Source organism: Engystomops pustulosus, chromosome 1, assembly GCF_040894005.1.
Source record: "Engystomops pustulosus chromosome 1, aEngPut4.maternal, whole genome shotgun sequence".
Lineage (NCBI taxonomy): Eukaryota > Metazoa > Chordata > Amphibia > Anura > Leptodactylidae > Engystomops > Engystomops pustulosus.
In genome coordinates this window covers 255,165,812-255,191,096 of record NC_092411.1, presented here as the reverse complement: position 1 = coordinate 255,191,096, position 25,285 = coordinate 255,165,812, and the positions used below count along the sequence as shown (strand labels likewise).

At 42.3% G+C, this 25,285-nt stretch overlaps 1 protein-coding gene across 3 annotated transcripts in view; it reads left to right on the top strand.

Annotated features, from left to right (window-relative positions):
- The window catches only part of LIMCH1 (LIM and calponin homology domains 1), a 188,406-nt gene extending 173,148 nt beyond the window's left edge, over positions 1 to 15,258 (top strand). For all 3 annotated transcript variants that reach the window (XM_072125035.1, XM_072125025.1, XM_072125045.1), the window contains 10 exons: positions 242 to 349; positions 2,086 to 2,178; positions 4,353 to 4,487; positions 5,367 to 5,494; positions 6,055 to 6,152; positions 7,737 to 7,827; positions 9,869 to 9,946; positions 10,041 to 10,149; positions 11,615 to 11,717; positions 12,381 to 15,258. In XM_072125035.1, coding sequence (XP_071981136.1) covers positions 242 to 349; positions 2,086 to 2,178; positions 4,353 to 4,487; positions 5,367 to 5,494; positions 6,055 to 6,152; positions 7,737 to 7,827; positions 9,869 to 9,946; positions 10,041 to 10,149; positions 11,615 to 11,717; positions 12,381 to 12,406 — 969 coding nt within the window. In that variant the 3' untranslated portion in view covers positions 12,407 to 15,258. The remainder of the gene's footprint in view (positions 1 to 241; positions 350 to 2,085; positions 2,179 to 4,352; positions 4,488 to 5,366; positions 5,495 to 6,054; positions 6,153 to 7,736; positions 7,828 to 9,868; positions 9,947 to 10,040; positions 10,150 to 11,614; positions 11,718 to 12,380) is intronic.
- The last annotated feature ends 10,027 nt before the right edge of the window (positions 15,259 to 25,285 follow it).

Below are 25,285 nucleotides of genomic sequence, written 5' to 3'. Positions count from 1 at the left end.
CATCCATACATCCCCCCCCCCCATTGTTTTGAAACTAGAATTACAGCCTGTGTTAAGTACACAACTTAGTTTTCGCATCTAAAGACTTCAGAGCATAAATCTCCCAGTATTCTTCACAGTGTCAATGTTTTCACACAGCTTGCACTGACCATTTTCATTCTGGGAATTTCAAACGTTGAACATAGTTCATATAGTTTTAGGAACTTCAGAAAAACAATTGGTGATTTATGTTCTTTGATAGGTGTTTCAGCCGCTTATTAATTCCCCAAGTCGATTTTGTGCTTGGGACCCAGAAGAAGAGCGAAGACGGCAAGAGCGGTGGCAGCAGGAGCAAGAAAGATTACTTCAGGTATTAGAGGTGGCCTTTCATTTATCAATAATACATTAAAAATGTTTTCCAGTCTAGTAACAAATATTCATTACATATAAATAGTGTAGGTCATCGCTATCAAATCAATAAGGTTCTGATATTTAGATCAATATAAATGAGTTGGGAAACTGCTTTGCACTGGGGACACGCACACACTGGGGGAGATTTAGCAGAAGTGTCTGAGGTAAAACTGTTCTAGTTGACCATGGAAACCAATCAGAGCTCAGCTTTCATTTTATAAACTGCTGTGGGAAAATGAAAGTTGAGCTCCGATTGGTTGCCATGGGAAACTAAATCAGTTCTGCTCTGAGACACTTTGGATAAATCTCCCCCAATGTGTCACAGTTCCCTGTAATTTGATCCCTATTATCAGAGTAGTTGATAAGCACTTTAGTTTGGAATACCTCTCTGTACCCTCACTATCAAATGTGTAACGTGAAGCTGCTGGCCTGCAATACAAAATCTATGCCAGGTCCTTTAAATATAATGTAATTTATATAGTACTGTCCTCTTTGTGTGGGACAGTGACTTCTCAAAGGACAACTATTGATCCTGCACCCCAAAAGTTAAAGGGGTTGGCCATTTTACCTCATGTTTTTGTAATGTGTGTGTAAGTTGGGAGCAGGATATTAGCTCATTTACCAATATACATCTATTAATAGTTCTGCTCTGCTTTCCTGATATGTAAAGTGAAGCCTCCTGTCTTTTACCGCATCAGCCAGACATCCCTGACCATAAAATGGCTGCAGATGGAGGGTCATGTCATCTCTAACTGTCCATGAACAATTTCCCTGACCTGATACTATTCATGAATATAAGATTAAAGGGGTTTCCCACAAACTAAAGTTAGGCCCTATCCACAGGATAGGCCTAACTTGCAGATCGCGAAAATGAGGGGTCCATCGGCGCTCCGTCAGACTAATGGAGCAGACGGCCGCGCATGACCATTCTGCTCCATTAATCTCTATGAAGCTGACAGAAATTGCTGAGCGCCGCTGTGGATAGGGCGTAACTTTAGTTTGTGGGAAAACTCCTTTAAGATGGCCAATCCCTTTAAGCCTCTGCGCAAAGATTTCTTACATGTCACTATAGCAAGGTTTTATAAAATAATAAGTCCGCTAAGCATCACCATTGCCAACAGGCAAGCAATGTCTCTCTGTCTGGAAGATTTCCACATGTACATCATCTATTGGGTTCATAGTAGATAAGGCTGGAATAAGAAGCAGGTCCATCAAGTCCAACATATAGTAGTATTGGCCATGTGACCACACTGTTTATCGGTGGAGCGATACCTACCTGATATTATTGACCTATCCCAAGATCATTAGTCCCTTTTGTCCTGAAAAATACCTTTAAAAGCAATCTGCTGGCTTGGGACCACAAAAATGCCCACGGGTCCAATCCTGCCCCCAGGACATGTGCTAAGGTTGGAGAGGAAGATTAATCAGTCTCATGTGAGTAGAAGTATGGCCAGTTTTTTACTTGAATTTTATGTTGATTTTGGCCACTGGTGGAAGTTACACATGTTTTGGACCTCAGATCTTTCTGCTGGTGGTTTAATGCCCCCATGAGTGACATGAGTAGAAAGTTATCTAGGAATAGTCTGGCTTCTCAATTCAAGACATTCGGAGGGAAAGCATCTCAGAAAACCCTTGACTGTATGTGAAAAATACATTTCATAAAGCCAGTAAATTTTTTGTCTTGATTATCAATAGGAAAGATACCAAAAAGAACAAGAGAAACTGAAGGAAGAATGGGAGAAAGCTCAGAAAGAGGTGGAAGAAGAGGAACGTAAATATTACGAGGAGGTATTTATAGGACGAACTGGAAAATGTTGTCTATTTCATTATAATCTATTCCTGTATTGAACTTAAACATGCAAATGATAGCACATTGCCAAATAAACACTTTCATATATACGCAAATATAGTTTATAGTTTACCTTATAGATATACTGCCATTTACTACAAGATGCTCACTGTAAACTGTTGGTCCAGCACACTGTTATCCCGCCTGATGTAGGATTGGTGGTGTGATCTTCTACCAAGGAGATAATTGAATTTTTATGAAGGATAGACCAAGTATGTAAGTCTAACATATAGTGGTGGCCAAAAGTATTGGCACCCCTGCAATTCTGTCAGCTAATACTCGTTTTCTTCCAGAAACGGATGGCAATCACAAATTCTTTAGTATTAATATCTTCATTTATTTTGTTTGCAATAATAAAACACAAAAGAGAATGAAAAGTCAAATCATTGATCATTTTACACAAAAATGGACCGGACAAAAGTATCGGCACCCTCAGCCTAAGGGTGGTGGCACACGTGGTGTTTTGAACCTGTTTTTAGGCTGTCCGTTAAGAAAACGCACAGGATTATTTTGAAAACGCATCTGTTTTTGAACGTTTTTCCCAATTATCTTAATTAAGAAATTAAGATAATTGGAAGACTGACAAATTCGGTTGCGTTTTCAAAAAACGCATGCGTTTTTTAACGGACATCTTACGGTTTCTTACAAGGCTTTGCTGGAATTTTAGACCATTCTTCTTTGGCAAACTGCTCCAGGTCCCTGAGATGTGAAGGCGCCTTCTCCAAACTGCCAAACTCCACAGGTGTTCTATGGGTTTCAGGTCTGGACTCATCACTGGCCACTTTAGAAGTCTTTCTCTCAAACTTTTTCTAGTGCTTTTTGTAGTGTGTTGTGAATCATGACCTTTGAGGGAGACCAGATTTCTCGCACTGGGCCCTAATCTATGCTGCAAAATTTGTTGGTAGTCTTCAGACTTCATAATGCCATGCACACGGTCAAGCAGTCCAGTGCCAGAGGCAGCAAAGCAACCCCGAAAACATCAGGGAACCTCCGCCATGTTTGACTGTAGGGACCGTGTTCTTTTCTTTGACGGCCTCTTCTGTAAACTCTGTTGATGCCTTTTCCCAAAAAGCTCTACTTTTGTATCATCTGAAGAGAGAACATTCTCCCAAAACGTTTTATGCTTTCTCGGGTAAGTTTTGGCAAACTCCAGCCTGGCTTTTTTTATGTTTCTGTGTAAGAAGTGGGGTCTTCCTGGGTATCCTACCATACAGTCCTTTTTCATTCAGACGCCGACGGATAGTACGGGATGACACTGTTGCACCCTCGGACTGCAGGGCAGCTTGAACTTGTTTGGCTGTTCATCGAGGTTCCTTATCCACCATCCGCACAATCTTGCGTTGAAATCTCTCGTCAATTTTTCTTTTCCGTCCTCATCTAGGGAAGTTACACAGTGCCCTGGGCTTTACACTTCTTGATGACACTGCGCACGGTGGACCATTTAGGTCTTTGGAGATGGACTTGTAGCCTTGAGATTGCTCAGGCTTTCTCACAATTTTGATTCTTAGGTCCTCAGACAGTTCTTTGGTCTTCTTTCTTTTCTCCATGCTCAATGTGGTGCACACAAGGACACAGGACAGAGGTTGAGTCAACTTTAATCCATTTCAACTGGCTGCAAGTTATTGCCACCACCTGTTAGGTGCCACAGGTAAGTTACAGGTGCTGTTAATTACACAAATTAGAGAAGCATCACATGATTTTTCAAACAGTGCCAATACTTTTATCCACCCTATTTTTTATGTTTGGTGTGGAATTATATCCAATTTGGCTTTTTGACAATTCTTTTTGTGGTTTTACATTGAAGACAAATTAAATGAAGATAATAATACCAAAGAACTTCTGATTGCAATAATTTTTTGGAAAAAAATGAGTATTATCTGACATAATTGGAGGGGTGGCAATACTTTTGCCCACCACTGTAGGTGTATTAGGACCTGCGCTAAAGCCCAACATATCCGAACATCTTCACAATATTCAAACAAAAAGCATCAAGATGCTACAATCCTACAGAAAAAGCCTTTTTTGGGTGGGGGGGATCTGCTTTAATATTAATGCACAGAAACACACAGTCTGCCCACAAAGATGTAATAACCAGCGTTGTTCATACCTGCAGGAGAGGAAGATCATAGAAGACACTGTATTACCATTGACTGTGTCGCCTATCGGCAGCATTCATCATGGTATATCTGAAACCAATGGAAGTTCAGTCTCCAACCACAGTGAACCAGTATCTGGAGGGCAGGGAGAGGTAAGTGTTTTCTCCAGGTCATGTCTACAGGGTCATGGTATGTTCCAACCGGGGCGTAACTAGGAGAGGCAGGACCTCAAAGCAGACATCTGAATAGGGCCCCCCTTACCTCTTAAAAATACCTATTTGTTTACTCAAACACAGTATATACACACCATATATACATACAGCATATAAAGCTATGCATCATATACACAGAAATACAGCATATGCAACATCCCCCACCATGGCCTGACTACCGGAGTGGCTGGCTAGCGGACTGACCGCTTAGACTGGACCATGTCCTCCCTCCTACATGGGGTTTTATAACTCCCCCTTTCAGGTAGCAAGCACTTGTCCAATCAGCTTACTCCTTCCTTACAGCAAGTACAAAGCATATAATTGGACAGTACAGTAAACTCATGACCTCGCAGGCAGAATCTTACAGCTGCAATTACCAAGTTTTCATAGTAGAGACCTCCTAGTGAGTTGCTCAGGCTCACCAGACAGCTACTGACATGGAGAGGGACACTTTCGCAACACCTACCTATAACATGCATTGGCAAGGGTGTTGCACATGTAGACATGAAATATGCACACACATATACACACATACAGCATATACACCAACATACAAATACTGTATATACAGAGCCAAAACCCCAGATGTCGGGCCCGATAGCAGCAGCTATGGTTGCTACCGCTGTAGTTACTCCCCTGGGTCCATCCCATCCCATGTTATACTTTTGCAAAGAAGCAAATGATGAAGCTGCAGTGTAAAGCATTGTGGAAAGCCAAGTGTTAAGTCACATATTTCTGTGTGGATCTAATATACTGTTTCAGGAAATGTTGCTCATCAACACATGAACAGTGATTTTAATGTGATCTGTTGGTTCACAGACCAGAATACAAGACAGAAATCATCTAATGGATCATTCGCACTCAGCAGAAAACAACCTGCAGTCCCAGTTATTGACCAGAGATGGAGCTGTTCATAGAGTGGTGGAGGATCAAGCAAAAAGGAACTAGTATGTTTTTTTGTTTTTTTTTTAAATTCATATAGGTAGAAGGTTGGGGGTGAGGTGGATGGTTATGATTAGAGGACAGTTAACCTGTGACTGTAATGTTTGTTGCTCTTCTGGGTGTGAACTATAGAGTTTCCATTCACTGAAGGCAAACATAGAAGTTGAACCTATTAGAAAGTTGATGTTTTATTATACAGAAGGTTTTAGGTGCCACTTCTCAATATATTAAGTTATGAAAGTTGTATGGATCTATAACGCTACAAATTGTAGTGATGCAGTTGGCCCCACAAAATCCTACATAATTGTATGGGGCCACAAAGATCCATTAGGACCTTAGGATAGTTTAGTATTCCCAGTCACCCTGACAGGTTCCCTTTGAAAGCTATGGCAGAAGAGGTAGCACTTCAAGCTGTGGCATTCAGGAGGGGGTCGTACATTGGAGGATCTCTGAACTGCAAAATATTCCCATAATAATGTAACTATGAGGATGTTTTCTTGCATCTTAAAGCATTTTTAATTATTTCAGAAGTGTTACTTCTTCTATTTTTTTCTATTCCTTCTAGTACTGAAACAGAAGATAACACATCTACATTAGAAAAGGAAGTGAACCATAATCCAGGACAGCAGCACAATGCTTCTACCAAACTGCACCTCCAGTTAGGTAAGACATACCCGCCCATATAGTACCTAAACCTCCAATCTTCTGGTGGTATGATGTATAATCTGGCTATTAGAGGAACTTCCAATTCACTGTACTTGTGCTTTAAGAGGTTTACGTTGAATGAATATCTTCAGAAAGTCGCTGGTGGATTATGGGGTTGCTAAGAAGCGAAATACAAGGTCTCTACTCAGGGGATGAAACACATGAGACTCATACTATTTAAGGACGTATAAAGACCTGGCTATGATGACAGGATGCCCCATATTATAATGATTAAGGTTCTCAGCTCATACACGTTGTATTCTTTATAAAACAATTAGCGAAACGGAAAATTTCTGTGTGCAGCAATAGTACAGGATGTTTAGTAATGCGGATTGCTTGATAAAGTGTTGGATCTAATATCCAATGTGGCTGTGCATATACTCGTAACATTTATAATATGATGGCGCTAATTAAAAAGGCTTATTTTCAAAGGTACATAGAGGATATGGATCAGTGTCACAGGCGGGCATTTATTAATCACTTTTTTCCAGTGTTTTTGGCAGCTTCTTTCTTGTTGCTGCGCTTGTGCGCTTATTTATTATATGGTGGCGACACGATTTAGCTTCTTTACTGATATTCCAACTTTTATTGTTTTGTTGCACAATTTGGAAGCAGATCTTCAGGCCGGACACTTTTCTTTCACTTTTTTTTCGGCATATTCTACCATCTTCAAAACCCCTTTGTGAATGTGGTTTGATATTTCTGATGCTCATTTGTTCTACTTAAGCCCCTATGGCCTTATGGCCCGAGCGAACATACAGCTGCACCCTGAAGAGAAAGTGTCCGCCACTGAAGAACGGCAAAATATAGGACATGTCTAAATTTTTCCATGCACGGTCACAGTGTAGACAACGTGTGTTCACCCCACCATGACCGGGTGCCATAGGGGTCAATGGGGATGACCGGATATTGGTCCCCCACATGTTTGTGTGCATGGAGCCTTATGGTGCTTCAAATACACTAGTCATCTTAAAAGATTTGCAGCACAAGCTCCTTGGCCGCAGATGGAGGGTCATGTGATCTCTATCTATCCTTGAACAATCACCCTGCCAGGACCAGGATCAAGGTCCTGGCAGGGCGTATGTTTATGGACAGATAAAACCTCTATCTGTGGCCATGTTATGATCAGCAATGTCTGTCTGATGAGGTAAAAGACAGGTGGGTTCACTTGTAGTTAATATTGGGAAATTAACTAATATCCTTACATGCACACGTTACATAAGGTAAAAAGGGCAATCCCTTTAATACTGTGTGTGTATAACAAACCAGGTTACCACCTTACATTGCTAAAATAATACCATCAGACAGTATGAATGAATCATATTCTGTCTTTGCCCAGCCTTGTGGTCCTCTTTAGTATCTAATGTCACAAATATTTTAGTTGACACCTCCCCATTAACTAAAACCCCCATTTGTACAATCAATTAATAAATACAGTTGTACCGTATCATATAGACAGATATAATTGACCAGCGTCACTCCTACCTTTGGGTAGATTATTTCAATGTTTTATGATTATTGACCTCTTTATTTGTTTACCAGGAACAACAACCGAGTCGCATTTCTCTGAGAGTGTTAACAACTGTGCGGACCATAATGTCCAGCAGAAGACATCCCACTTGGATTCGAAAGGGTAAGATTTGGTTTATTCTATGGAATTATAAAAATAGGTACTAGACCACACAGGGCCGGTTCTAGACAAAGTGGGGCCCTGGGCAAAACTAAAAGTGGGGCCCCAAGATAAAACTATTTTATGACCAGTCACAGTCAGCAAGAGGCTCCCTTTAGTATGGTAAAACAAACTGTAATTTTGGAGAATTTTATAGGAGATAGATAGCTGATAGGGAGATTTATGGGCAGCATGGTGGCTCCGTGATTAGCCCTACAGCCTTGCAGCGCTGGTCAACATCTGCAAAGAGTTTGTATGTTCTCTCTGTGTCTGCGTGGGTTTCCTCCGGGTCCTCCGGTTTCCTCCCACACTCCAAAAAATTACTGGTAGGCTGATTAGACTGTGAGGCCCATTGGGAAGAGGGACCGATATTTTCTGAAAGCAGACACTTGCCCCATTTTCAAAATTGCATCAAAGAGTTTATAGACATAGGCGCCTTCGTGCAACTTTGATTCGAAATAAAACATTTTACAAAAAAATACTTAAAATTTGACTTTGATGGCAAAAAATGTGCTCCAAGCAGAAAATATTTCCCTTCACATCTCCTAAATGTAATAGATGGACATTTGTAGAGTTCACAAATGTCCCATATTCATATGTTCACATAAATAAATCATCATAATATCACTAACACTGTAATAACTAGATATCTGCTTTTCAGCTAGAAAATTCACACAAATCTATCATTGTACACAATGGTCACCCAAATAAATAACTATATATCCATAAACCGAGCTAATAAGATAATACAAGTCACTTATAGATGTGACCATTGTATTATCCGCACAATAACAGAGCCCTCCGCGCTTCATAGGAATGAGAGGGAGAACCTTATAACTTGGGTGTAAGTAATGGAGGATGGGGGGAAAGAAAACCTTTATTCCAGAACATGTGGGTATTTTTGGTGTTACATATAACTTTATGGACATGTTCTGGGTTTGAATGTTCATTGTATCAGTCAATTTTCCCAACAACAAAAAACTATCACAAAATAAAAGTGAATAAGAGAGAAAGTGTGTTCTTAGATAGTACTACATAGAGAAGGGTTAAAAACATGAATATTAGTTGATATTATCCCATCTCAAAATGTAGTAACATATAAAGTGAATATTTCCATTATCTGTGAGGTGCTGCAGCTCCTGTGTGCAGCAAATGCTCCCTGCAGCCTGATGGCTAAGAATCTGGAGGGGGGCGGATACTTCAGGGGGCTGTATCTCTGGCTCTGTGACACATAGAACCTCACTTCTTTTTTCCTATGAAAGAAGAAAGTCTCCTCTTTTATATCAATCTAAATTTGTGTTTCTAAGTTTTAGGAAAATGGAGATAATTGTTGAACTGCCATTGGGAGTGATTTTTATATATAAAAATGGCAGCTGATATTCTCACTTTAAACCTGAATATCTCTGGATCCAGAGCACCTAGAAACAAAATTCAAGATTCATTTGAAAGAAGAGATTCTCCTCTTTCAGGGGCCCTGGGCAATTGCCACCTTTGCCTACCCATAGCGCCGGCCCTGAGACCACAAGAGTAGCAGTCACGTAATGTAACAAGTGGTTGTGAAAATATATACGTGGGTGTACAGCAGTTGATGTCTGCGGATGACCTGTAGAACAACAAAGACCAACAATGGTCTTTTATAACTTTGCTATGAATGGTCCAATGTTGTTGCCATGTTTGATGTGAAAGCAGAGGATATTAATACTTATGATGCTGTCATGTTGGAAAACCATTCATATATTTAGCCTGATGTAGGGGGTTTGTACGGGACATGTTTTTCCACATCATTGTTTTATTCTCACTTACATTGCATGTCTTATGTTGGGAAGTCTGATGAAGGGTCGGTGATCTATGTAGGACATATTGGCATGTCTATGAGTTGGCTAACATAAAATGGCCACCATGAAGCAGTTGAGCAGTAAAATGGATAGAGAAGTCATATTAGCTCCCATCTATTATCAGTGCCATGAATAGACTTCTTTCTATAATATTTTGTCTTGGAAAGCAGATCTGACTCCCAGGACACCTCCAGAGATATTGGCTATTCCTCGCCATCTCCAACGTCACAAAGCCAGTCACTCAACAGGTATTGAAGAACAATCCTGTCAGATGGTCTTTGTGTACAATCCGATTTCAAGTTATAGGAACATCTTATATCCTAATTACTTTCTATTTTTTAGGTCTGTAAGTGGAAAGAAGTTGTGCTCTACCTGTGGAAACCCTCTTGGCAAGGGGGCAGCCATGATCATTGAAACCCTCAGTCTATATTTTCACATCCAGTGCTTCAAGGTTTGTGTTTTTCCCTATGTAAACTTTAAAAGATAGTCATTAAATTGTGGTCCATGTGGCACAACATTTCCTGAGAGATGGTCAAAATTTAGTCTTCATTCAGACCGCCATATTGAGTACATAAAATGAGGACTGGTTGGTGGCTGTTTTTTCCCAAACCAAAAGAAAATATCTCAGTAAGACCGAAGTTCCTTTTGAGGTTGCGGTAAAAGGGTTAATTTGTAAAAAGAAGAGTCCATACTGTGCCTCCTGAATACATTTATGCTCTATAAGAAATGTATGACACTGCCCTCCCCATTGAGAATTTCTACTTCCCAACCTCATTTAGCCAGCCGTTTTTTTAGGTAAACCCCTGAAGATCAAATTAAGGGGGTTGCAAGAAACAACCTATGCACATATTAGGCCTCATGTATACAACCATATTGGGGGCAATTATACAGGCGTATACTGCACCATAGAGGTGTATGGAACCTGGTCATGGTGCATGACCAATCGTGTACAAGCCAGGCTTGTCCTATATTTTGCCGGAATGTGGTGATAGCCGCGTAGCTTTCTATTGAGAGGGGAGGAATGAGGAGCACTCACCCCTCCTCCACTCTGGAGAGCACACGGCCATCTGCATGAGGCCTTCGTATTCAATTGTATTTTTTTGTCATAACGGCAAAGATACAATTAAACTGATGCTGCACACAACAATTGACAATAACAGTAGGCATGACACGCTATCGTATACTGTTGTAGGTATTGCGCAGGCATGGGCCGGCAGATGAGTTTGAGAGGATAGTTTGCCATTCTGGTAACTTTCATGAAAAAAGAGCTGTCCCTAAATAGTATCCAATCAGCAACTTTTAAACCACTAAACTAATATGCCCCTACGTCAGGGTATGAAGCGTCCTTTTTAGGATGGAGTTTGTAGCTTCAGTCACTACAGTCTTGGGCTCTACTGCACCTAGAACCATACTTCTGACATCATTTTAAAGATAAGAATCTCATCTACAAGCACTGTTGTTCTGTGTGCCACCAAAATGGAGATATACACGGTTAAATACATAGTTGGGAACGAGAACTGACAATTATTTAATAGTCCTATTTCACACATAACCGCAAGCCTGATGAGATTTGAAAGTTTTGATTCTCTTTGGTAAACACCAGAATCATATTTTAAGGTGCTATAGAGGTCCACATCTACACAACTTTTCTATAGATGTGTTAGATCGGGTAAGCTGGTCACTCTTTTTATTGAAAGATCTATATTATGGGTAGAGTTACCTCTGAAGCTGCTTAGTGCTCTCCCGTTTGCATCTTTTATATTGTAAGGTTGTTGCCTCTAAAAGTTTACTCATGTACTTCAACTACTTACTACTGGTTATTAAAGCGGTATATGAAGCAGCAGAAGTGTGGAGTTTGGATGATTGCTATATTTACTCCCTGTAATTGATCTGTATGATCCTTTACTTCTTCTAAGTGTGGGATCTGTAAGGGACAGCTCGGTGGTGAAACTACTGGAACAGACGTCAGGATCCGCAATGGCCTGTTGAACTGCAATGACTGTTATGCAAGATCCAGAAGTAAGTTTTACATAATTTTTTTCTTTTAATGTTATATGACAATTTTCTTTATCCATTTACCTTACACTGTAGATCTAATGTAAATTTTATTGTAATATCTTTATAATGGCCGGAGATCTATTTTTGAGACACAGAGCTAAAAATTGCTTGCAGAGACATTCTATTTTATAATAATATTATTCCCATCTATGGCCACCACTAGGGGGTGCTAAGTATTCAACTAAAGACACCATGGGGAATTTACCAAGTATTAAAAATTTCTATCAACATTTCTCATCCTTTTGGCACTTTTGAAATGTTGCATAGAGACCCAATGGAAGGTGATGTTACATCTTCAAAACCCTCGAAAGAAATGTTAAACTTAAGTGAACCACGTGTAATATGTGTGATGTTTTAATTGATTGACATCACAGACTCCAAGAAAATTGACTTTACAAATTCCAGTCATGATAAATATCCTATCAGTATGCAGTAAGCTTCTAGGCTCCCCCTGGTGGAGTCTATCGGTAGAAAGATTTTAACATGGGACTTTGGAGTTTGCTATGTGAAAAAAAGAAACCAAGCTTTGTTTTTGGGTTGAATTCTTGCAGCGTATTTTGAATGACATTGTAACATGAATATACCCTAAAGATTTCTACTACTGTCCCTTTTTATTTCTTCCAGCGGCGGGTCATCCTACCCCATTGTGATTCTAGCATTTGCCATGAAGACCTTCGATAGATAAGAGCTTACACTCTCCCATGAAGGAGGACTTCAGACAATCACTTTTTACCTGCAGAGATCCTGACACTCATCTCATGTCGAGCAAGGAGAACTGTGTGTGGTGCTTGCTAGTATACTACATGATTTGCTTAACGTTTGCAGACCCTTATTTGCAGAAATCAAATCCATTAGGTTTTGGTCTAACAAACACCACAGAGGAATATTATATATTTGCCAAGAAGAGTTGAGTCAGGCCCTGGTTTACAAATAGCCCACACGCTGGGGTGGGATAGCTTCGGATAAGTGACGCGCCCCAGGAGGTGCCTCTCCTTTAATTGTAAGGTGCGACCGATTGTACATCTACTCATAGGGCTTCATTGTATGCACATGTAACATCACATGTAACCAGCAAACCTCTCTACTTACATACATTATATTATGATTGTGGTGGTGTGACCTGCTGAGACACTACTTAGACCTGCTCCAGGTCCTGCTTACTGGTGTCCGGCGGCTTGCACCTATATGTGAGGGAAGCGTTATGTTTTAGCTTCCTATTAGGTTATAGTGCACTGCAAGTCTTATAAACCAGGAAGATACACTGTACGCTCTAACCTTGGGTCACCCAATGCATTCCTTCAAGCCTTTGAAAACGAAAGTGATGTGAATGTTCTTGGGGATGGACATTGTAGCACAAGAAAATTTCAGCAGATTGTAATCACAGCGTGGAATACATATACATGAGTGTGACTGATGCCTTATCATATCTGCATACCACTGAACAATATGCATTACATGTAGTCAATGTACAGATTTTCAGCTGCATTTATTCATCATGACGCTAGATGGCGGTAACACACTGTGGATCATCCTTGCGACCATTGGTGTCCTGTCGGCTATATAATAAGGTAAAGCCTTTGTGTTTACACTGAGTGTTGGGTTATTGTTGGCCAAGACTGCTACCAATGGTGTATGTACTAGACGGGGCTGGGCTTTTCATTTCTGTGAACTATGAACATGACGATTATTAGAGCTGCCTCGATCTCCAAAATGTTCACCTTTGCTGTGCAGATGAAGGAGACAGAAGCGTTTTTGTTTTTTTTTTGTATTTTACCATGTGGTTTTCTAATGTTTAGCAACCTCAGATGAGTTTTCAATTTCAGCTTGGCCGACTCATTTTGCATGTTATTGGAACCAGTTCGGAAGACAGAAATGGATCGAGATAACTTGTAGGGTGACAGGACACCCCTGCCAGCATGTTGCACCTTAGACATAAGTGGTGTCCTCTTAGTATAATAGACTGTGTGTTATGCCGAGGTTTACAGTATAAGAGACGATTAGACACTTCACAAGCAATACGTCTTCTGGTGCCGGTAGTAGGTATTAACGTTAGCGCTACCACTGATTCTTCTCCATGTTGTCAGTAGACCACGTTGTCTTCACCACGTACGGTTTCGATACATCTGCAGCAGTCGCTACATACACATGGTGCCTTAAAATGCAATACCGCTGCGTGTTCCTGCAGGCGCGGCGGATGCAATAAAGCTACATGCTCAGATGAAGGAGACAGGATGGCGTATAGATTTGTCATAGGGCTGTAGCTTGAAATGTAAAGAAAAATATAAAAAAAAAAAAAAAGTTTTTGTGTTTTTTTTCCTGATGTGTTTTGCATGGATGAGGTTTTCCATACCTGAAGTTTACACTTTGCATGGTGTCTATAGAGTGTTCACTCCCCGATTCCTGCAACGTCCTGTATGACCATTGTTTTCTAGCTGTAGTTGGCGCTATAGATGGTTTTCTGCTTCATGAATCATCTGTGCTTTTATAACAGATGCGATGAATATTTATCTGCATTATGACACATGGTGCAGTATGTACATACCGGGCTTTAATAAAGCGGTCACCAGCAGCACACTGTAAGCCTATGGTTTTCTATGGTCTCTCCACCAGCTACCTTGTTGTGTGTCTTACGTCACAGCCTCTACTTTTGATTATTAGACTTTTTGATAACATTTTAGGACAACTCACCAAAACTCCAAAATTCACTTGTGACTGCTGTGAACTCCAGTATCTCATGGTATACTTGTAAGGCTTCAGAATACATAAATACATAGTTATACATCTTGGGTCAATGTTCTACGTAGCGGAAAATCTAGTTTCTGTTAACTCTATTTTATCGGCTCCATGTCACGGTACAGGTATTGACACCACCTAAAAGCCCTAAAGTCTCAGGACTGTAGAGTTTAAGGGGGGGGGGGGGTATTGGGACATAATGCAGTCACCCCTGAATTTTCCAGGTAGTAAATGAAGTTGTCAGACTGGGTTGTCATGTATCCAGCATCCTCAGACCTTCCTATAAATAGTCCTATACGGTCGGGCTTGCCAAGCACGGGGCTGGTGTGTGATTGCATTGTATAGTGCTAACAATGTGTATTGGTGTGCAATCTGCTGCTGATCCTTGTGGCAGTCATATAAAATCTCTGGTTCTGGTGTTGCCGAGTGGTAACTTTGTCAGTACTATTGGAAATGTATTTTTTGGTATTTTTTATTTTATTATATATTCACCAACACGCTGATGCAACTCCACCAATAGATTGGGCCTCTTACTACGTGATAACGCCACTGCGTCTCTGTTACTTCTGTCTGTCGTGATGTTATACTGGTTTGGTGCATATTGCCTTAACTGAGGAACAATGTTGTGTCAGGTTCCTGTGTCCTATCTGGTTCATATAACATTAGAGATTTGGAAAATAGATGATTAAAAAAAAATTTAAAAAACAAAACCTGCGACAGCTTTTCTAGTACATGTATGTTTATAAATAAAACTTTGGAGAACACGTCAGATTCCGGCTTGTGTGTTTTCTGTGTGCTGGTAAATCCGTATAAAAGGACTGTACGATATCGAACAATCCATGTAATAGAATTCTGACTTTTCATCAATAGCTACTGCGAAATATCAGCTTATATATACATTCAGAGTACAGGCGGTCCCCTACTTAAGAACACCTGACTTACATACGACTTCTAGTTACAAACGGACCCCTGGATGTTGGTAATTTACTGTACTTTACCCTGGGCTACAATAAACAGCTGTAACAGTTATCACAGGTGCCTGTAAATTAACATTTGTTAATCCTGGTTCTTTTGACAATCCAACATTTTTAAAATCCAATTGTCACAGACACCAAAAAAATATTGACTGGGGTTACAATAATAAAGTATACGGTTTCGACTCACATACAAACTCAACTTAAGAACAAATCTACAGAACCTATCTTGTATGTAACCCGGGGACTGCCTGTACTTTTTTTTTAATCACTGCTCACTGAACACTAAAATACCTCATCCCAGATAATGAATGAAGTTGCAATTCTTTCTTCATGACAGGAATAGGTTGAGAAGAATAACACATACAAAATTATCAATAAAAATCCAAATGGATATCCCATGGATTTGTAATGATACTCAAACAGAAAATGGAAAATCAAATTGCAGGCTGATTCAACTTTAAGGAAATTAGGTTCAGTCATGTGTTTGGCCTCCACGTTCCTGTATGACCTCCCTACAACGCCTGGGCATGCTTCTGATGAGTCTATGGATGGTCTCCTCCAAGACCTGGAAAACACAGGGCCCTATAGCAAAACTGTGGTCTGGGACCCCTCCACATGAGTATCACAAATATATTGTTATGTATGTGTCCTATGAGTGTCAGTATACAGTGGGGGAGGTTACGACTGGGTGCGCAAGTAAACTACAAGGCTGGAGCCTCTGACTTTAACCAGACACCCAAGGCCAGCGTCAGCACTGAGCATACCTGGTCAAGAGCCGGGCCCATATAAGGCTGTACATAGAATCCATTTCCCATGGATTTCCATGTTTGGGATGATAAACTAGGGAATATCTTAGGGAACAGGAGACTGTTTTAGTTTCGGAATTTTGAATGCTGCCAAATGGGTTCACTGCAAAGGGGCCCACTGAGGCTCTATCGCCCAGGGGCCTACTGAAACCTTGGGCTGACCCTGCCAGCACCACATGTGTTGGCGGTTGGAATATCAAGACTCGTGCATTGTTACTTTTACAGTTTGTTATTGTATGGGGGCTTTTATTTAAGGAAGACCAGACATTTGTTAATTAGGGCCACTATGACTGCAGTCCTGTATAAATCATGACTGCTTGAAATGGAGGGGGAAAAAAAAGCAGTCTCTTTCTTTCCTTACATAGAACCGCTGTCTTTCCCTCCATGTAAAGCAGACAGTCCTATGTAATGTATAAGGACTACACATGGGACTGACTTATCTGTGGAGAGAGACAGCAGTTCCTTATAAGCTGCAGCTGAAATGTCATCATTGACCTAGCAACTGACCTATTTACTAACCTCTCAGTGGCCATTTTACTGTCCGCAAGCTGCTGAAGACTAATCTCTGACTGCACAGGCAGCAGGGGCAGGACAGCACCTTCTCCATCTCTCCCTCACACTGAACTGGAAGGAGGAAGCGGCGTAACGAGAAGCATTCACGCTGATAGCTGAGTGCAGCGTCCTCCATAAACTCTCCAGGGAGAGTGGGGGCTGTCCCAGCCACATAGGACTGGTATTAAATAATGCATCAAGTAATTCAGCCAGGGCCCCCTGACCGCACAGGCCCCTTAGCTGCTGCTACGGTTTTAGGTATGTCACTGAAACTCTTGCCACAGTTGCCATTGATGTGTCATCCTGGATGGGCTGCCGTACCTAAGCAACTTCTGTGGGTTTCATACTACCTCTAAGGGTGAGAGCAATGACAAAAAGTAGAAGTGACAAAAACACCAGCCAAAAAGGATGAGAACAGAGACTCCCGTGGTCCCCACCTACAGAACCACTCCATTATAGTGGTTGTCCTGCTAATTTCCTATCAGTTCTACCTGTAGTCTTCTCTATTTGCACAACAGCAGGAGAAATTGATTCACAATCCGTATTCATTCACTATTGGAGTGGTTGGAATTACATTGTGTTGTTTAATTGTTCCCTTTATGTTTTGCGTCTCTTCCAGAAAAAGGAAAGAAAGCATACTTACCCGGCATTGGATCCTAGTTTCCACATCACTCCTGTACTTCCAGGACTCAATAAGATTTCCACTTATATATTGTTGCCATGTCTTATACTTAAATGAGTTGTCCACTTTTTCGTCACATATGGTTTGTGTAGTGAAAAATCTTTGATTTGTTGATATACTTTATGTATCTTCACTGTTCACTAGATCTCTGCTTGCTGTCGTTAGACAGAAGGCTTCATTGTTTACTTCCCTTGGATAAATGGTCATATGACAATGAGCCATGCACCTGTGTGACATCCAGGCCCGGCGCCAACACCCGACCAACCTGGGCAAGTGCTGGGGCCCCGGGGAGCTGGAGGGGCCCACTGGAGCCCCTGGATCAATTGTACCAGTGTCGCTATAAGTCACTGGTACAAATGATCATCATCCATATCGATTACTTTTCTGCCTCTATGCTGCACTTGTCGGGAGCGCAGCATAGAGGCAGAATCCAAAACTCAGCTGTCCTGGTTCCCACGAAGCGGCGCTCCACATGGTATGCGATGGCTCTGAAGCCGGCGCACATGATGACGTCATCTGATCACGTGTGCCGGCTTCAGGGCCGGTGCGTACAGGAGGCACAGGCCGAAGAAAGATGGAGGCTGTTCCTGCGCTGCTCCGGGGGAACCAGGAAAGGTGAGGTTTTTTTTCTTTCCCGGAGAGGGGGGTCAGTATGTCCACAGGGGGAGGGAGGGGGGTCAGTGTGTCCATGGGGGGAGGGGAGGTTAGTGTGTCCGCAGGGGGAGGGGGGGTAGTGTGTCTACGGAGGGAGGGGAGGCATCGTGGCCACTGGAGCGCGACCAACGAAGGCGCCCACTAAGGCTCTGTCGTCCAGGGGCCCATTAAAACCTGGAGCCGGCCCTGGTGACATCACATGACCAGGGAGCGGTTTGTGTCCACAGGAAATACAAAGTGATGCTTCCTGTAGACTGACAGCAAGCAGAGATCTAGAAAACAGTGAGGAGTCAAAAGTATATTGGAAAATTAAAGAATTTTCAATTTCACAAACAATTACCTGCTGAAATCGGACAACCATTTTAAAAATATGTCCTCAGTTTTACAGTCTTTCTATTGCTCATCTTTAGTGCTTATTCAGATGATCATAATACAGCAGTCAAAACATGGGCACCACCATCTTGCCTGAGACTATCTCTCCCCGTGATGTCATCGAGGAGCGATGATCTGACTGTCGCCATGACAGCCTTGGGTCTGTATAATTTCAGAAGATCTGTTACAATATGCCAGTGGCACATAGTAATAGATGGTAAGGCAAGGAGTTAAAGGGAGTCTACTACAAGTTTAGAGAATATAAAGCTGGAGACAGTGGGGGGGGGGGGATATATTAATGTATCAGTCTTTAGACCATTGCAGAGTAGAAAGTACTGCCACAGATCAATCCCTGTGTCTGATGCTGAATATTTTTGAGTTGTATTTTGCGCCTCCTATTAATTTGTCTACGTTGCTGCAGCACAATGTTGAAATTTCTGGCCCACAGACTTATGTTTTTGGTGCACATGATACTTCACACACCCCAAATTACCTAGGACACACTCCTTTTGCACAGGAGTCAAGTGAAAATTACTCCGGTTTTCTGTCATAGACAGATTACCATATCGTCCCCAGTGATAGGATTCTGGAGATATGTGTAACTAAACTCCGTAATACATTGAATCAATACATATTTTATACTTAAATCACTACATGTCATATTGCAAATAACCATATATGCATAGGCTCCCTTCTATTAAGAGCCGTCATCTTATCGCAAGGCATGCCATTTCTCCATAGGAATAAACCCCCCCCAAACCCCCCCTCCCTCCCCACCCTCTACCGATGCTGGAGACGCTGAGTGGACCGACTAATTATATCGTGGAGTATAGAGCAAACCTCTATAGACTCCACTGATTCCAGATATCTTTAAGCTTGTTGCCCTTCCTATAACGTTTCTCGTATGCACATTCGTATGTTTTTATACGCTTGACCAAATTAATCCATTCATTCACTGTTGGGGGCTTCTCATCCAACCAGTGTTTAACTAACACTAGTCTTGCAAGGAAGATGGTCTTCAATGCCAAACCACTTTTTAATCTATCCCCTAAAGGGATCGGGAGCAGGCCCAAAACCCCAAAGGTGGCAGCACGCGGGATCGCCGATTGTATCTGGGCCTCTATGCTCGTGAATATCTCCTCCCAATAGTGGTTGATCTTCGGGCAGGCCCATAAAACATGTAGGATATCAGCTTGGGAACAATTACACCTCCTACAATTAGAGTTATTAATTAAGCCAATTTTAAACATTAAATCTGGTGTATAATAAATTCTATATAATATGTGTAGTTGTGTACATCTGTGATTTAAATTAATCGTTGATCTAACCACATTCTTATAAATATCTCGCCATTGTGCTGCCGTGATAAAGCCGACCTGGTTTGACCATTTCGATTGGGTAACATGACTAAACTTCTGGTCTATAGTAAACCTAAGTCGACCATAAATAAAAGATAAATTCAATCGTGATACGTCTAATTCTAATAATTCCATAAATTTACTCCCTAAGTGTCTCGTGAACCTATCGTGATGTAATTCTTTCCTATATGCATGCGCAATTTGGCAGTACCTAAAAAAATCCCTTTCCTCCAAAGTATCCCTAAGACACCAATCCTGAAAAGAGGGCAATGTCCCATCTTCCTCCAACTGTTCCAGAGACTTAATCCCCTTTCTTTCCCAGAACCCGACGTCATCCATTTTAGCCAGCTCCGGAAAATTAAGGTTGCCCCACAAAGGGGTGAACTCAAATCCTCCCTTAATACCAAATAAACTCCTAAGGTCTCTCCAAGTATACTCCAATAACCGTGCCAGGGGGAATCTTTTAGCATTAAGGCGTTTCAATTGTCCTGACTCCAATAGAGCCAGAATTGAATCAAAACTTCGTTCCAACTGCGAAGTAATCGCATAAAATATGTTGGACTGTCTGTTTTCCAAAATAAATTGGGTCTGAGCCGCCAGAAAATAGTGATAAAAAGAAGGGAGCGACAGACCTCCCCTTTCCTTATTAAGCATTAAAGTTTCTTGTTTAATGCGCACCCTTTTTCTCCCCCATAGTAGTTTATTTAAAATCGCACGGATGAACCCAAACCATCTCTTCCCTATCCAACAAGGAGAGTTAGATAGTACATATAATAATTGAGGGAGCAATACGCTCTTAATAAGTATAACTCTCTCTGCTCGGTTTAATGGCAGCGTGTTCCATGTGTTCACCTTATTTTTTATTTTTGTTAGTAAAGGAACAAGATTCAAAGTGATATAATCATCTACTTTGGCCGTAATCTTCAAACCAAGATAGTCACATAAGGAGGAGACCTTCAGATCGAACTGCAAATAACTGGGATGGGGATCATCATCTAACGGGACCAGAATTGACTTATGAGAGTTAATCTGGAAGCCCGAGAATCTACCGAATTCCTGGATGACCTTCAGGGCTTTTGGGACCGATATTTCTGTATCTTTAAGAGATAGAAGGACATCATCCGCATATAACATTATCTTATCCTCGGGTCCAGCTATTCCTCCCCCCTCTATCTCCCTGTCTGCCCTAAGTTTTATTGCCAGAGGTTCTATATAGAGTGCAAATAACAACGGGGACAGGGGGCATCCCTGCCTAGTACCCCTAGACAGTGTAAAAAAGGGGGAGAAATCGTTATTGACCCTGATACAGACCCTTGGGGACTTATAAAAGAGTCTGATCCAGTCCACAAACGGAGAACCCAACCCAAATCTATGCAAGACCTCCCAAAGAAAGTCCCACTCCACCCTGTCAAAGGCCTTAGAAGCATCTAGTGACAGGATGGAGCGCGACCCACCCCGGCCCATCTGCAAACCTGCAAAAAGCCGTCTGATATTGGTCTTACTCTGACGACCGGTCAGAAAACCGCATTGGTCCTCATGTATAAGTGTGGGAGCAAACTCTTTTAATCTATTTGACAGTAATTTGGCCATCAATTTAGCATCTGCGTTAATAAGCGAGATCGGTCTATAGGATTCCGCTTCCAGTGGATCTTTATTTTTTTTTTGAATCAGGACTATACTTGCCTCATACCACGAATCAGGCAACCTACCCTCCTTTAGCGCCGAATCCCAGATCTCCATCATAAGCGGTAACAGAATAGAGCCGAATCTGCTATAGATTTCTAAGGGAAGCCCATCGAGGCCCGGGGCAGAATTACGCCTGGAGGATGCCAGAGACTCCTCCAGCTCTGAACTCGTTATAGGGCGCGATAGCGTGTCTATCCCATCCCCTGAAAGGGAAGGGAATTGTATCTTGTCTAAAAAATGTCTTATGTCCCCTCTTTTTTTTTTAAAAGATTTTATTTATGAATTTTTCATTTTTAAATTCAACAGTAACACCTTAACACATTAGACTACGGCGCAGCGTAGTATTACTTGAAAATAGTAAAACAGCATATGCAAATATCACAATCGGTCAAATGGCATTCTAATATCAGAAATAGATGACCATATCAGTACATATACAGCATGTAAACGCCGCAGTCGGAACTTAATGAACTAACATTCAGTCATCCATTCATGCAGACACATAAAGACAAAACACTAACAACACAACACACCACCCTCTTTGCATGGGGTTCGAGCCAGACAAAAGGATTCGTTTATGATAGCTACTTTACACCGCAGTGTTAGAGTTCATGTTCCATCTTGACCAAATAAATTCAAATTTTTTAGGGCATTGTCTGTTATTGTATACAGAGTAATACATAGGGATAACCTTGTTGACCAGCGATATCCATTTCTGCAGGGGAGGGGGGTCACGATCCTTCCAGGACATAATCACCACCTTACGAGCGTAGTACAGAACGAGTCTAAAGAAGATCCTGTCATAATGGCCATCAATGACCTCATTTATTATTCCCAGAAGGCAAACCTTGGGGTTGGCTATATGAGGAAAACCAAAGTGACTGCTGAGGAAGGTTAGCACTTCTGTCCAAAAGGCACTGACCCTGGGGCATGCCCACACACAATGTAGGAAAGAACCACAGGCTACCTGACATCTAAAGCAGTTATCATCCTGTCTAGCCCCCATACGATTAAGTCTTACCGGGGTGTAATAAATTCTGTGGAGGAATTTTGTTTGTACTAGAAAATCCCTAGCGCTCACCACTGAGTCAAAGTATGAGTGCTCAACTTCCCCCCATTCCTCTTCTGAGAGGTCTGGGATATCCTCCCTCCAGCGCACGTGAGCCCGATCAAATGGTCTAACTCCCTGCGCTTGCAGAACAGTGTACACTTGTGTGAGAGTTTTAGATAAATCAGGAGTTCCTAGCAGGGTTTCAAGTTTAGTGAATTCAGTGGACAATTTAGTGGACCCAAACTGGGCCTTAAAGGCGTGCCTCAGTTGGGAGTAGTGGAAGGACGCCATGGGGGGCAGTGAACTGAGGGAGAGTAGCTCAGAGTTAGAGGATAACAATTGACCGATGAACTTGACACCTGCAGCCCCCCACATCGTCCACCCAGGCAAGGAGAGAAGGTGTGGGAACCAAGGGTTTAACCAGATGGGAGATCTGGGAGACACTGGAGGGGGAGAGGAGGGGCTGACTAGCAATTGAGCTCTTCGCCAGCATATAGCTACGGTACGCAAGGGAATTGGTATTGAGGCCGGGGATTTGTACCTATATAGAAGGTTCGTAAGAGCTTCATATGACCCCATCAGAGACCCGGCCAAAGCAGTGGCTGCATTCCCCCTATCTATGTCAATCCACCACTGTGCGTAGACAAGTTGGGATGCCAGGTAGTAAAGGTATAGGTCAGGTGCCGCTAGTCCACCTCGGGATCTAGGAGCCTGTAGCACGGCCAGACTGAAACGTGGGCTGGTCCCTTGCCAATAAAAAGATCTTAAAATACTGTCTATACGTTTAAATATTAGTTTGGGGAGTAGTACCGGGCAGGAGTGAAGTAGATATAAGAATTTTGGTAGATAAATCATTTTAAAAATATTAATGCGACCATATAGGGATATGGGTAATGTGGACCATGCTTGCAGCCGTTTCTCTGTGTCTGCTATCAGGGGGTCAATATTTAATACAACATATTCCTGAATCCTGCGGGACACCCTAACCCCAAGATATCTGAAGCTTGATACCACCTGCAAGGGGATAGATAGATTAAGACTGGTATTTCCGGATAAAGGGAAGAGGACTGACTTATCCCAATTTACCCGTAGGCCTGAGAAGGAGCCAAATCTGTCAATTAGGGAAAGAAGAGACACTAGGGAGGCACCAACATCTCCAAGGTATACTAAGGTGTCGTCCGCATATAGAGAAACCTTCTCTGTGATCGTCCCTCGTACCAATCCAACTATATCATCGGATAGGCGAATAGCCACAGCAAGGGGCTCAATGGCCAATGCAAAAAGCAATGGGGACAACGGGCAACCCTGCCTGGTGCCCCGGCCCATGGGGAAGGGAGCAGACACATTCAGGTTAGTTCTGACCCTGGCTTTTGGACCCTGATATAGAAGCTGGACAAGGGCCAGGAATCTGGGGCCTATTCTCATTTTAGCCAGTATGGCCCATAGATATGGCCACTCGACAGAGTCGAAGGCCTTGCAATTGTCAAGTGATAGAATAAAGCCAGGATCAGGAGAGCCCTCAGCTGCTTCTATGTTTAGGAATAATCTCTGGATATTAATATCCGTTCCCCTGCCGGGCATGAAACCCGTCTGATCCGGGTGCACCAGTGACAGAATCACCCTATTCAGTCTTGTCGACAAGATTTTGGCTAGGATTTTTACGTCGGTGTTAAGGAGAGAGATAGGTCGATAGGAGTCAGGGAGAGAGGGGTCTTTCCCGGGCTTCGGGAGAACTACTATTAAAGCTTCTCTCATAGAGGAAGGCAACGAGCCATGCTCCAGGGCTGTGTTAAAGACTTCAAGCAGCTTAGGGGCCAAGATTTCACATCTGCTCCTATACCATTCTCCCCCCAACCCGTCTAAACCAGGTGTCTTACCTGTCGGAAGAGACTGAATAGCCAACTCCACCTCCTCCGCTGAGATAGGGGAGTCTAGTTCTAGTGATTGAGCAGGGGTTAAGTGCCACAGAGGAAGTTCATCCAAGAATGCATCCATTTCGGCAGCCGAAGTAGATATGCTAGGACTGTACAGGGAAGAATAAAATTCCTTAAACACCTTATTTATGGAGGTAGGGTCATGTACCAAGGCCCCATTCGCATCTGCTATAAAGGGGACTGATGCACACGGTCGTTCCGCCCTGGAGAGGTATGCAAGTAGCTTACCATTTTTGTCCCCAAATTCAAAAACTGAGGCTTCAGAAGCCAAGAGGCGTTTGCTAGTGCGTTCCTTGGCCAGAGCAAGATGTTCCCGCTGCACCTGCGCCCAGGCCCTCTTATTGTCCCCACTGGGATTCTCTATATATCTCTTTTCCGCATCCTGTAATGTAGATGTCAGCCCTCTTTCTTTATCGCCCATGACCCTCCTATGCCCCGCCACCCCAGAGATGATCGCCCCCCTCGTAGAGGACTTGTATGAGTCCCATAGTAGCAATGGGTCTGGATGATCCTGATGTGTTTCCCAAAATTCATTATGATCTGTCTGCATTTTCATCTGCACTGTAGGAGAAGAAAGCCATGCAGGATGCAGGCGCCAAATTCGAGAATCACAGGGAGGACCAATCAGTAGAGTGAGAAACAAAGCGGAGTGGTCCGAGATACTACGGGGGCAGTGGCAGATAGAGTCAACCATGGGGAGCACATCAGGAGAGCCCAGCGCCAG